Here is a 13,096-nt window from a genome sequence, read left to right on the forward strand (position 1 = left end):
GCTGGGTCTCCATTGGACCTTGATTGCTTCATCCAATCTTGAATTGCTGATGACTGCCGGTACAAAGAAAGATCCATGAAACTGCTAACTGGATCATAGTCATATGGATCGACCCCTCTAGTAGCACGTTGCAGACGCAAGCGGAGGTTGTAGTTCACAAAGACCAATTTGTCCAATTTCTGGTGGCTCAACCTATTGCGCAGTTTGGTGTGGATGTAATCAAAGGTGCTCCAGTTCCTTTCACATCCACTAGAGGCTGCACACTGCGACAACAAGCGTCGGGCGACCCTTTGCAACACTGGTGTATCTCCCCCAAATGTAGCCCACCAAGCAGCTGGTGAAGTTTTCCTGTCAATGGCCATTCGCCTAGCAATGTCACTAGAGAACTCACCTTGCTTCGTCCTGAATATTTCAAATTCCTGCAATGCAATTGCTGCTGAATTAGTATTCAACATTTTCTCCAGACCATTGCGCATTACTGTCATGACTGTCTGTGATGTGCCCAAACTGTACTGCACGTAAGGGTTAAGAGCACAAGCAGTGGCCATATATGTGCCTGACATCACTGTGGTCATCCTTGCATCTATCACAGCCATGATCTTTTCATACTCAAGTTAACACTGCTCTGTTATTAGCTGTACATTCAGCCAATGAGCCAATGCATCAGAATTAAAGTTTATCATGTGCTAGGTCTGAACCTCAGGGTAACAAATCTGTCACCTCTATGTCTTGGGACTATGACTTCAAATACTTATTAAGTTGACCAGATACGATGACAGAACCAGCATTCATATCTCAATATAACTTATTGATTTGTCCTAATCTCTGAACAGCTATGCCAAAAAAAAGAATGTGATTATGCTAAAGAATGGGTTGACTCTCTCCATTAGGTTTCTAAATAGAATGTTCTTCATACTTCTTTCTTTATTATATGGTCTTCTGGACACATGAATAAATAGTGTACCACTCATCTGGCAAAAAAACTGTTGTGTATTTGTGTTGCTTCTGCTTGCTATTCTGATCAGCCTAAAATAGTAAGCTTTCTTCAGAGGGAGCATACCTTTTAGTTTTATGCATATCTTACTCTTACCATGTTACCTCAATGTGGTTTTCAATATTTTAATAGTCTTCAAGAAAAAAATATTTTACTAGTAATGTATAATTATTCAATTCATCTCCTTAAATACAAATGAGGACCTCTTAAATTACAAAACATTTCAGCGAAATGCTAAAAAGTTTCGACATACACATGAAGATCTCCTTTTGTACACAATAAATCAATAGCTTCTAAGAACAAAAACATTGGCAAAACTTGTAACAGCAAATATATATACGCTTTCCAATCATGATGCAATTACAATGCGCTAGCTGTGAAAAGTGACTAAAACAGCAATCAAATGGTAATCAAAACGAGAAGCATCTTAGAAACTTTGTGATTTTCTTCCGTTCTCTGGATTCACCGCCTTTTTCTTCACCATTTGCAGCTGCTTTATCATGATTAAGTGTAGTTGATGGTGGTGTCATGTTAGATCTGCTGTTATCTACAGGAGGAGGTGATAGTGGTGGTGTTGGATCAGCAATCGTCTCTGCCATCACCTCTTTGCCATCGCAGATGATCTTGACTTTGCAGTAGACAGGTGCGCTCTTCTGTACCTGTCCTCCAATTGTGCTTCCTCTCCTGAGCTTCCTGTGGTCATTCCGACAAATTCAGCATACAATAGCAGAAGTGCAGGCAAACAATTTTGCATTTCTATTAATTTCATGCTATATGGCATAGGCCTTACCGCACATTGGACTTCGAAATTCCCAGCACTAGCTGTTTTATGTGCAGGACAGGAACAAGTTCAATGATTGCGTTAGCGATTTGATCGCTCTCGATGAGGTAAACATCAACGGTAACCTGAATGTATCAAAAGAATTATATTTGAGTCTTCAATTTTTTCCCACGACTGGAAAACTCGTTCAGTGCTCAGTACAGTTAATGAACTGGTCCAGCTGCTTACCTGAAATTTGCGGCACTGATCCAGGAATTTCTGCAGCATTTCTCGCCTCTTCGATCTCTCTTTGTTCAAGTAGGTTTCGATCTGCTCTGGGCTCGCTCGGCTTTTAGGCATCATTCCTACTATTTCAGAAATTGATGATGTGTCAGGTTCCTCACAAAATACTAATTTTAACTGACAGCAACTCTTTAAGCAAATTCAGCTAAACAAATCCATGTTTTTGTTCTTTTCCTTCTGTTAAGTTGCTGAACCTACTAGTCTATTTTCATCTTGTCAGTGTCACTGTATCAACGACTAGAAGCTTGCAGAATGGAATCCCACTGTGCTGATCTTGTTCACACTTTAGTGGTAGTCTAACATCACAATTGACATCCCATACTAGCATGCGCCCTACTCTACCCGGCATGTCACAGCTCTACTTTTTGGCACTCTATGGTACACGTTTCTTGCTAGCATTCGCTACCTGGAGCTCAAAGGATGTATGTGATCTTTGAGAATAGATTCTACAATCTTCACTGAAGGAAAAATCATGTTTGGTTGCTGAAAATACAGCTTATATATAAAAGAAAAAAAACATTTAGAGGTACAGGTCACAACTAACGCGTATATCTCGGATCTTCTACAAGGTCAGCATCAGCCACTTGGAATTTTGCTTTTGCAGCTTTGCGACGGTGCAAAACCCAGTCTTAGGCGCAAGATGTTTACAACAAGGCTCCAAGGAAACTCCAGCGCATGAAGGCGACACCTTTGAAAGTCCAAGAACTTGACCCTTGATCCTTCCATCACGACCATCATCTCTGTTCAACTAGTGCGCGAAAGCCGGCGCTTTCTGGGACCCCAATTAATAATGGTGACCCGAAACAAGACTGCTTGTTTGCAAATTGCAACATTGTCCCTCTTACTCGTTGTTACGGTTGTAGTCCTGATTTGACTCTTAACCTCCAATTGCCAAAGAGGATGGTTTCTGTTCGAGTTAGGCTCGAGGATCTTGTGACATTGGAAGGATCCATGTCGGCGAGGATACAAACCTGAATGTAACCCAAGAGTTTTCACAGGAAACACTAGTAGTTTGATCTGATTCGATCCATTCCTACATGACTCTGGAAAAATCCTCGTGTTTCAAACGGCAGCATGCATGCTTAACTCGAGTAAATCGGAGCAGGTTTATGATCGTGAATCGAACCAGATGGTGAGGTCAGGAGAAGCAGCAGATGGGGTAAGAGTAGTAGTGGAGATCGCTCACATGGTGTGGGGATGCTGTTGACGACGGGGAAGACGTGCACGAGGTAGACGAAGCTCCGGGGCCTGGTGAGCCGGCGCAGCGCCCACGACAGCGCCGCCATGCTGGACCCGCCCTTGCCGACCGCCACGTACACGTCGTCGGCACCGCCGCCGCCACCAGAGGAGGCCGCCGCGCCGCCGCCCTGGCCCCGCGCGTCGTCGCGGGCCGCGCCTCGGCCCGCCTGCCGCGCCTCCTCCTCGGGCTCCAGCTCCTCGATCTCCCACGTGCCGCCGTTGCTGTCGCTCGGCTGGCCGCCGCCGTCCAGGCCGTCCAGATGCTGGGTGGCAGGCGCCGCCTCGGCCTCGGCCATCGTGTACGCGCGCGTGCCTAGCTAGCTAGCTCGGCGTCACCCACGCACGGAGGCGAGGAGGGAGAATAATGTGGAGACGAGTAGGAGCGGGGCGTCGCCGTCCGGCGCGGCGGCGCCTCGTGCCTGTGTGTCTTGATGGCGGGGAGCTGTGTTTGGTGGCCAAGAAATCAATCAAGTGGTGGTGGTGTCTGAATTTCTTCTAGTTTGACATTTTCGAGGGAAATATTGCAGGTTAGACTAGTTTCAGTGCAAGTTTCACAAAGAGTTTCGTGACATTAAATACTATAATTTTTGCTGACATGGTAAGAAAATAGAAGCATGAAGTTTTATAGGATGTGAGAAGAGTTTCATCACCATAAAACTTATTTGACACAGTTATTTAGTTCTCAGTCTAAGTAACTGTGCCCGATAAAACTCTCTCTAAGACTGGTCTTAGGATACTAAATGGTTGCACACGTAGCAGTGCTGGCCAAATAGTAACAAATGTTCGGCTGCGGGCGTTGATGGGGTCGTTCTTAGCTTTATTTTTTAGATAAGGAAATAAATATTCCAGCTTTTTAATCGATAGATACATAGCTGTTTAATATTACAACCAAACACAAGTCCACAGTGGAGATGGCCGGATGTTTTTTTTTTGGTTTTTTTATTCATACCATTGCAATTCTTGAAGTTTGGAGAAACACCATTATAATTCGCTTATTTTGAACCGCGCCACTATAACTTTTGCTTTTCTAAAAAATGCCACGGAATACGTATGAAAACGACTTGGCCCAGCTGCAGATGTATTCGTATACGTATATTTCATTGAAGCCCCTCTCCACTATCACTGACATGCGGGCCCCACATGTCATGTTCTTCCTCCTCCTCTCCACATCTTCCTCCGCATCAACTCTGGCGCCGCAGCTCGTTCAGCGGGGCGCGCAAGCTCCACCGGAGGGCCACCGCCTCCACATCTCCCGCGCGAATCGCCGCCCCCAGCCTCCCGCGGCACCAGGCTAGCCCCGGCTGACGGGCACAGCAAGCCCCCACAGGCGTGGCCTCCGACGGCGGCGTCCACAACCACGCGGCGAATCGCTGCCCAACCCCCCATGTCCCGCGGTCCCAGGCCAGCCCCCCCACCGCACCTCCCGCGGCCCCATGCCAGCCCCGAGTGGGCGGCCCCAGCGGCGCGGCTGGCCTCGATGCGCACGGCCTCGGGACGGCGGCAGGCGACGCGAGGAGCAGCCCCCGTTCCTGGAGGACGTGTCGTGCTTTTAGGGAGAAGACGCCGCCGCCGGGCTTGAGGAAGAAGCCGCTGCTGCCGTGCTTGAGGGAGAAGCCGCCTGGATGCAGGAAGGAAGATGGGAAGAGGAGGAGGAAGAACATGACATGTGGGGCCCGCATGTCGGTGATAGTGGAGAGGAGCTTCAATGAAATATACGTATACAAATACATCTGCAGCTGGGCCCAAGTCGTTTTCATACGTATTCCGTGGCATTTTTTAGAAAATCAAAAGTTATAGTGGCGCGGTTCAAAATAGGCGAATTGCAATGGTATTTCTCCAAACTTCAAGAATTGCAATGATATGAATAAAAAAACCTTTTTTATGGCTGGCCGGCCGGCACCTAGAATCCGACAGAGAATCCTCGTTCCTGTAGTCGTAGGACACACGAGGACAACACCTTCTCTCTAGGCAGTAAAAGTGAATGAACTGGTGAATCGACCTCGATCTGTACGAACAGCAGAAAGCAAAAGGATATCATTGCAAGACGGTCTCTGACGCCGGGACACGTCAGGGACTGTGTTGAGGAGAAGAAACGAGGAATAACACAGCACGTATCAGGCATCAGGGGCAGGTGAGCGACGCATCAAGCAAATGCAGGGCGTATATGTCCTTGTTTGGTTGCGCTAGAAATCTAGCACACACATTTCCCGAAAAAAAATCTCGCATGCATGAAGCACTAAATGAAATCAATTTGTAAAATCTTTTTAGGGATGGGTGTAACTTTTCGCGACGAATCTAATGACAGTAATTAATCGATGATTTGCTACAGTGATGCTATAGTAACCATCCTCTAATCGCGCGGTCAAAGGTCTCATTAGATTCTTCAGGGTCACTAGCGCGGGAGTTCTGAAGTTGATTTTGTAAACTGGCTTTGTTTGACACCGTAATTAGCGGTCAAAATTTACTATTCACTAGCGCGCTACAAAACCAAACAGGGCCTATAATCACAGATTATTGGGGAGGGCGTGGACTGAGAGCCGAATATGCTCGGGGATCGCTGCCGGATTCCTCTCCTCCTCTTCGACGGCGCCCGGTCAAACCCCTGCTCCGGCAGACCACTCAGCACATCTTTGAATCGTCCGTCCCCCGGCCGGAAACGGACCGGCATCGGGGACTTGCGCGAGGGAGGGGGTGGAGACCCACGACATGCACGGGTGGGTCCAGAATTTGAGATTTGAGTATTCATCAACAATTTTGAAGATCAAAAAAAATTTCGGTCACAGTTATGCGCTGTAGGGCCGCTTGCGTTTCTTCATGAGTAGTCGTCGCCCGCCGTGCCGCTAGGGTTCGCTGCTGCTGACTGGAAGCAGAAAGGAAGCGACCACGCGGGAGGGGAGAAGTGGAACCGGGAATGGTCGAGGTTGGGGACATGGGGTCAGTGCTGGTTGAGGTCGCCGCCGCAGTTGTTCAGAGGAGTGAAAGTGGGCTATTTGAGCACGAGAGGTAATATGATATTGTGATGTTTGATTTGTGTAGATCATCTTCAAGAGACAACCTAAAGGATATTCTAATTACAAATTTAGCATTTTTAGTGGGAAACCTCCCTCCAACTAAAACCAATTCCTCAAGGTAGCAATATTGTAAATTATCTCTCTCCTTTTTCAGATCTGAGAACAAAAATCCACATTCTGATCCCAATTGCCATTTAGAATCGGATCTTAGACCTACATCTTTCAAATTCGTGGATCATGTTTCTATTATGTCAAGATTCGTACAATAGGATATCTGATATAAAAAAACTATCATGGTGATATAAAAATACAGGAATAAATAATATTTAGAACGACTCTCTACACGGATATAGAGAGTTAGAGACTAGGATTTAAGGACTTTTTAGAGAGGCTTTTATTTTCTATTTTATAATACATATACATGTTATGCACTATGTATATAATTTTTTTTGCCAAAAATTTTGGACATACAGTTGAATACCCATACATACATATGTACGGCAGGCCCGTTCCTGACGACGTGGACGATGGACAGGACAGACGGATTCCTGTTTCCTGCTATGTGTTTCAGGATGAGGGAGGAGGGAGGGTGTGACCGAGGGAGAGGAGGCGCGAGGGCTAGCTATTTTTCCGTGCGGTCTTAGTTTCCATCTCGACATACACAACAAGTTTAACTTCATTCCTTCACATTTTGACACTTGAAATCAATTTCAAAGTTTGCAAAATCACTAATCTATGCATCATTAAAAAATTTAGAATTTAATACCTTTTTGGCTGAATTTAGGGCACTATATCCTTCTAACGTGCGTCTTTTATCCAAGTGTTCTTATTGAAACTTGTATACACGATTTCTCGGAGGTCGCTTCTTGCTTCTTATTGTTGCTAGCTGCTAGAGAGGAGAGGTAGCTCCTAGCTGCTACCTGAGATGAGATCAGTGATGTCGCAGCTCCACGGCTTTACCCACGACACAATATGTAAAATACTAGGTAAACTGCGCGCTACGCCGCGCCCATTTGGAAATGTGGAAAAAATAATTAATGTGTTGATGGTTACATGTGTATAGAGCAGAAAGAGAGGTACGTTGGAGAGCGTGGCAATTGGCTGATTGTTGCGTATGGACTAAAAGGAGCAAACGCCAAATGCATGGCCTGCGTCCGGCTCCTTCTCTCCAGGGTCATGTGTTGCTCGGTGAGCGTCCGGTCGCCCTCAGCTCTTCCAGCTCTTCCTCTCCATGGTGCATAGGGAATTGGAGGAACCCATAATGCTACATCAAACTAATCATAGCCTGCATATAACCTTAGATCGGTACGTCCCTAACCAATTTTCTCCAAATGCTGAATTATCATACCAAGGTTAAGTTCAAGCTTCTAAACACATATTTTGAGGATTATACAAAAACTACAACAAACAACATAAAGGTTAACGAAAACCTACCATGGCACGGCTGTACGGATACAGATGCTGAAGGTGCACAGAGAGATGTAGAAGCTAGAGCTTTGCACGGCCCAAGTATGAGAACTGATGAGCATATTTTACTTAGCGATGCTACATTGGTATGAATGATCATTCAGTTTACTTTGCAGCCTACAAAAACAGGAATCATCCATAAATAAATTTGTTGTAAATAAAACTCTGGATAATGTCAAAAACAGAACCTTCTTCGAGAGAGGAGGGGGCTACCTGATCATATTTAGAAGCACGTAAATAAAATAAGAAGGTGAAAAAATTTGGAAATCTTGAAGAGCCAGTTTTTTAATATGCATTTCAGTGAAGCAGGTAAGCAAATCGAGTTCTAAACATTCAGTTTGTAGGGACTACAATGCAAGAATGGAAATAAATAAGTGATGTAACTAACTTTTAATAAATCACTGAAGAAAGAACCGAAGAAGGCACAATCAGTCTGAACTCGAAATAGTAGGGGAGAACCAAATCAGTTTGAAAGGTAGAACCTCCAATTGGTGAAAATAAATCTTTCAAGCATACTGTTGCAACCGCACCTATTTTGATATGGCGATTCGAACATGCTGCTGCACCCATTTTGGAAGGAAATGTGTTCTAATTCTAGCCAGAAAAGGGGAAAGGCATGGATTGGACCTGAAAAAAATAATCTAGCAGGGAGGAACAGAGTTGGGACTTGGGAGATGGATTCGATGTGAAGGAGGAAAGAGCTCGATTTGGGCTGGGGTGAGTTCGATCCATTGACTACAAATCCGATTGGGAAGGGTAAGCACATCAAGAAATATAGATTTTTACATACCGTAGGCTGTCAGCAGAGGTTGCCCGCTCCCATCGGCTGATCCGGCGATGGAGGGCACCTGAGGAAGGTGGCCGGAGAGAGAAGGCGGCCCGCCCGGCAGCGGCCGCAGGAGCTCAACCGCTGCTGTGATGTGAGAGCTACCGCGGAGATAGGTACTGGTGGAGATTAGGAGGAAGGAGCCAGGTCGCTGGCGATGAGCCAGGCGCGCTCCCCGCATCCTGCTGGCCGCTGCTCTTGCATGCCTCCTGCGAGCTCGGTCCCGCCCGCGAGCTGCTCCCCGCACGCACTGGGTCCCGTGGCTCCCCGCCGGCTCCGGGAAGGGAAGTGACCGGCGGATCTGGGAGAAGCGGCGGTGGATCTGGGGAGCGGAGGGAGGGTGCGCGGCGTGGCGTTGGCCCAACGAAGGACCGGAGTCGGCGCATCGAGGTGGTGATGTCCCGTGGACGCGAAGCGGCCACGTGCCGGTCCTGTCCTCGCAAACCTCCGCCGTGCCCCGCCTCGTCGCCCGGGCACCGCCGCCCCGCTCGCCCTCTCCCCTCTCCTTGCGAACCTCCGCTGCCGCCATCCCTCTGGCCCGCCCCGCCTCCTCGCCCGGGTGAGGCTGCCGCCGTCCCTCCGCCATGCCCTGCCTCCTCGCCCGGGCGGCGGCGCCGCCGCCGTCCGTCCCCCGTTCCGCACGTTGTGAGGCCGTAGAAAGCAGGAGACGGCACCCGCGCGGCGGCCCGCTGCTAGGGTGAGGGCAGGAAGCGCGCCTTCGCCCCGTCGTCCTCCCGAGGGTTGCTCCCGACGCCGTCTCCATCCACCAAGAACCGAAGCCCACTTTCCCCCTCTGCCGCCTCCGTGGAGAGAAAGGGAAAGGAGAAAGAGACCGACCTATCCGATGGAAGACGGGGGTGGGAGGCGGTGCCCAGCGAGACGGTGCGGCGACGTCCGCGGTTCGCGTGGGGCCGATTGGAGGGCCGGCGTTGGGCTACTTTTTCTGTGAGAACACGTGTCGTGTGGAGACATACCGAGCGTCCTCAGTCCTTCCAGCCCACGGCGTATATGAGTTAGAGTATATTCTGCAGCAATCCATGAGTGAGAAGCCAGCGCGCGCTAGACTGGTTGGTCTACCCGTGCGCTCGGCACCCTGACGGCGAGAGTTGGAACCCCAGGGGCGGATTTCTTGGCTGCAGGGTTGGCCACAGGTGGTGAATTTCTAAATTTGGATGAGAAGGTCTTACAGCTACTTTCACATGTGTATTTTATGATGGATCATGTATCTGACCTAACGATATTAGAATATCTATGATGGTATATACATAGAACATATGAACATATTTTTTTTATATACTAGTATTAAAATATAATTATAATATATTTAAATAATAGGGTTGTTTTTGAAAATTTATATATATATTTCTTTGAAGTATATTAGAATTAGTATATAATTATATACATAATAAAAAAGATAATACATATTTGGAAATCGGCTTTGGTCCCGGTTTTCCAACAAGTACTTGGGAAGGGAGACCAAAAGTGGTCTTAGATATAAGATATTTCACCCGGTGCCTAAAGCCCTCTTTGGTATCGGTTGGTCTTTCCAACCAGTACCGAAGAATTTTCTCTCTTTTCCTAAATCTAGTTTTAACTAATTTATTTATTACTATTTATACTTTCATAATTTCTACACTCACCTGAGCTATACACTACCACATGTCCATTAGTCGCGTTTGAGTTCAAAGAATGTATGGAAATAACTAAAAATCACTGCTCATCATGTGATTAAGTTATTTAGATATAATAATATTTATAAATATACAAATATCGATTGATGTCACGATTACAATATGTGCAAGTACTAAACCGAATAGCCGAACTGCCCTACGACCCGGTACTGCTAGCCGCACCGATACCAACGAAGGGTCAGCCATGAGTTTCTATACTAGCTCCACTGGTGAAGACAGTATCAAGTCCGCCTACCGGTGCACATATGGTACTGAACTTACTGGTTTTGACTACCTTCTACTCCCGACATACGGTTAGTGCTGTTCAAACTCGATCAGCAGGGCCTTAATCGACGTAGGCGGAGGCTTACTTTTCATCCATTTCATATTCATAACCATATTCCTTTCCGCCCGGTCTCTATTTTCATACATCTCATCATCATTTCCAACATTCTCATCCCAAAGGTATAGTTTCTGTATCTCGCGAGTGACAAAGAATCACTCGACTTCATCCTATATCTCGCGAGTGACAGGAAATCACTCGACTTCTACCGAGTCCTATTTAAGCATGGCAGTGCTATCGACCTACACATACTAGTATAGGACCAAGAGAACCTATGGATCATACAACTAAGGTTTCAAACAATTCCTAAAAATGTAATGCACAAGTAATAAATATATAATGATTCATAATTTAAAAGAGTAGGTTATGCATCGGGGCTTGCCTGGGATTAACACTAAGTCAGTGTTATTTAGATGATACTCGCTTAGCGAGCATCTGCCTTCAGTCATGCACATCAGGATCCATCCATCCATCTTCTGGATATGTCAACCAAACATCATCTTTGGGTTCGGCTCCAACAGCACGTGCTTCGCGTCCACGCGTTGTACATCTAGCGTACCTATATGAGATGCAACAATGCTGATGTATGAATGCATGGACGATGCAACACGCAAAGCATTCATAAGGTACAACACAATAACATAAGCACCTAGAGCTATTTAATTCAATCATCACTCAAGCATCTCATAGGGATGAGCACATCAATTATGAAAAACACTTTACAGCTATTGCCAGAAACAAGATTAAATTGTACATGCCAAACTATGCAAGTGCTGGTACTGAAGATTTAACTGAGTTTTGATGATCCTATTATGAACCTACTGTAAATTTCTCTGAGTTAAAGAATCAGTACACAAGGCATGAAAAATAAAACAAGTGATAGCTGTATTAATCAAGTTTAAATTATACAAGCAATTGTACTGAGTTCCTGGGGCTCAAACTTTACTGTCATGATTATGTACTCAAGGACAACCTCTAGTAAAAATATTATATTTTTTTCAGGCACAAGAACTATTTTCCTTGATTAATGTAGTTCTCCATAACAAAAATCATTTGGTCTAGTTAGGCATTACTAAAAATTATCAAAATTTTCCTACAGCAACTAGGAACAAAACTAAAGGTACTGTAAAAGTTGCAACTCATGAAACAGAGTAGAACAACTTGAAGACATAAAACCATTTAACCTAGGCATAAATCAAGATTTAATTGAAACTATGGGTAAACATGAGAAATGACCATGAAATTTTTATAGTAACACTAGAATCATAGGAACACATTGACATAAAAATTTCATAGCATGACATGGCTCCAATCATTAATTATTAAAAAGGTAAGAACAACTAGTCTTTATGCACTATTAAACATAAATCTATTTTTGGAGCAAAAACTTTCTAATGGCCTACCCCATATTATGAATTTAAATCATATATCTACTCACAAGGATTCCAAAAAGTCCTTATTTACCTTTTTATGATTTTTCTACAATTTTTAATTGCATTTCAAAATTTACTGAAAAAATATAAAAACAAATCTAGATATTGCGTATGGGTCCCTGGTTTTGCAAAAAACCCCTAGATTTAATTGGGGCCTTGCAAATCGGCCCTTGGCCGGCTAAAAACAGGGGAGGGCAAAGGGGGGGGGGGCGGTGCCGGCCGGTTTCCGGCGACGGCGGTCGTCGGCAGCGAGGGGTCTGGGGCGAAGGAGATAGAGGAGGTCGGGAGCTACCTGTGGGTTGCCTTGGAAGGGGTTGGGGGTGGTCGGAGGCGGCGGGGCCGCGGCAGCAGGCGGCACTGCTCGGCGGTGGTGGCGCTTCGGTGAGGGAATGGGGGCGCGGAGGGGTCGGCGAGCAACAGTAGAGGGTGGGGATGCCATTTCCAAACTCAGTTAGGGCGAAGGAAAGCCGAAAGCAAGAGCTCCGCGGTGAGCTCGGTTTGGCGGCCATGGCGGACGGCGGTGCCGCAGAGCAGTGGGGCACGGCGGCGGCAGCTCACGGCGTCGACGGCGCGCGAGCGGGCGGGTCTGGTGCGCGCGGTGATAGGGCACGGGGGTCGCGCGAGTGTGGCTTGCGGCAGGCGCGCGGCGGGGCAGAGCAACGGCGGCGTGCGGTGGCGCACAGGCGGGCGGCGCAGGCAGGCTCGGCTGAGGCGGCTATGGCGGCACCCACACATGAGAGAGGCGAGAGATCGAGCGAGAGAGAGGAGCTGGCGAGCGAGCGCCGTGGACGACTTGAACACGGAAGCGGTCCGGCAGCTTCGAGAGGAAACGAGTGAGGAGGATGACAAGTGGGGCCCAGTGATCAGGGTGTTACACACGGGAGGGGTGGGTGGGGGCGCGGCGTCGCCCCCCCCCCCCGAGTCACCTGTCGAGGACGATGCGAGGCCCCCCCCCCCCCCCGAGTCTATCGAGGACGACGCGAGGGGGGCTTCTCCTATCTTGCGGTGAACCAGAAAAAAGCATGGTGTGACGACTATTTTGAGGAAGAA

General features: G+C 47.1%; 2 protein-coding genes and 1 long non-coding RNA gene across 4 annotated transcripts; 1 reads left to right on the forward strand and 2 right to left on the reverse strand.

Annotated features, from left to right (window-relative positions):
* Positions 1-1,179: 1,179 nt before the first annotated feature.
* On the reverse strand, positions 1,180-3,748 carry LOC120668481 (U-box domain-containing protein 35-like). The gene is made up of 4 exons (XM_039948206.1): positions 3,244-3,748; positions 2,004-2,122; positions 1,785-1,900; positions 1,180-1,687 (listed from the first exon to the last, which is right to left on the reverse strand). The coding sequence occupies exons 1-4, from the start codon at positions 3,590-3,592 to the stop codon at positions 1,405-1,407; spliced, it is 867 nt and encodes a 288-aa protein (XP_039804140.1). The 5' UTR covers positions 3,593-3,748; the 3' UTR covers positions 1,180-1,404.
* Positions 1,560-3,249, forward strand: LOC120668482. Its single transcript, XR_005672442.1, has 3 exons — positions 1,560-1,637; positions 1,778-1,882; positions 2,028-3,249. It is a non-coding gene; the product is annotated as an uncharacterized LOC120668482 (long non-coding RNA).
* A 3,534-nt stretch (positions 3,749-7,282) lies between the features above and the next one.
* LOC120670668 lies at positions 7,283-9,550 on the reverse strand. Of its 2 annotated transcripts, XR_005673290.1 has the most exons (3): positions 8,565-9,549; positions 7,742-7,891; positions 7,283-7,592 (listed from the first exon to the last, which is right to left on the reverse strand). XR_005673290.1 is itself a non-coding variant. In XM_039950823.1 (2 exons), the coding sequence occupies exons 1-2, from the start codon at positions 9,361-9,363 to the stop codon at positions 7,875-7,877; spliced, it is 816 nt and encodes a 271-aa protein (XP_039806757.1). In that variant the 5' UTR covers positions 9,364-9,550; the 3' UTR covers positions 7,288-7,874. The 2 variants fall into 2 exon arrangements, 1 of the variants encoding a protein (XP_039806757.1); XM_039950823.1 differs by having other exon boundaries at positions 7,288-7,891; positions 8,565-9,550.
* Positions 9,551-13,096: the final 3,546 nt, after the last annotated feature.

The sequence above is a fragment of the Panicum virgatum genome, chromosome 4N (genome assembly GCF_016808335.1).
Source record: "Panicum virgatum strain AP13 chromosome 4N, P.virgatum_v5, whole genome shotgun sequence".
Lineage (NCBI taxonomy): Eukaryota > Viridiplantae > Streptophyta > Magnoliopsida > Poales > Poaceae > Panicum > Panicum virgatum.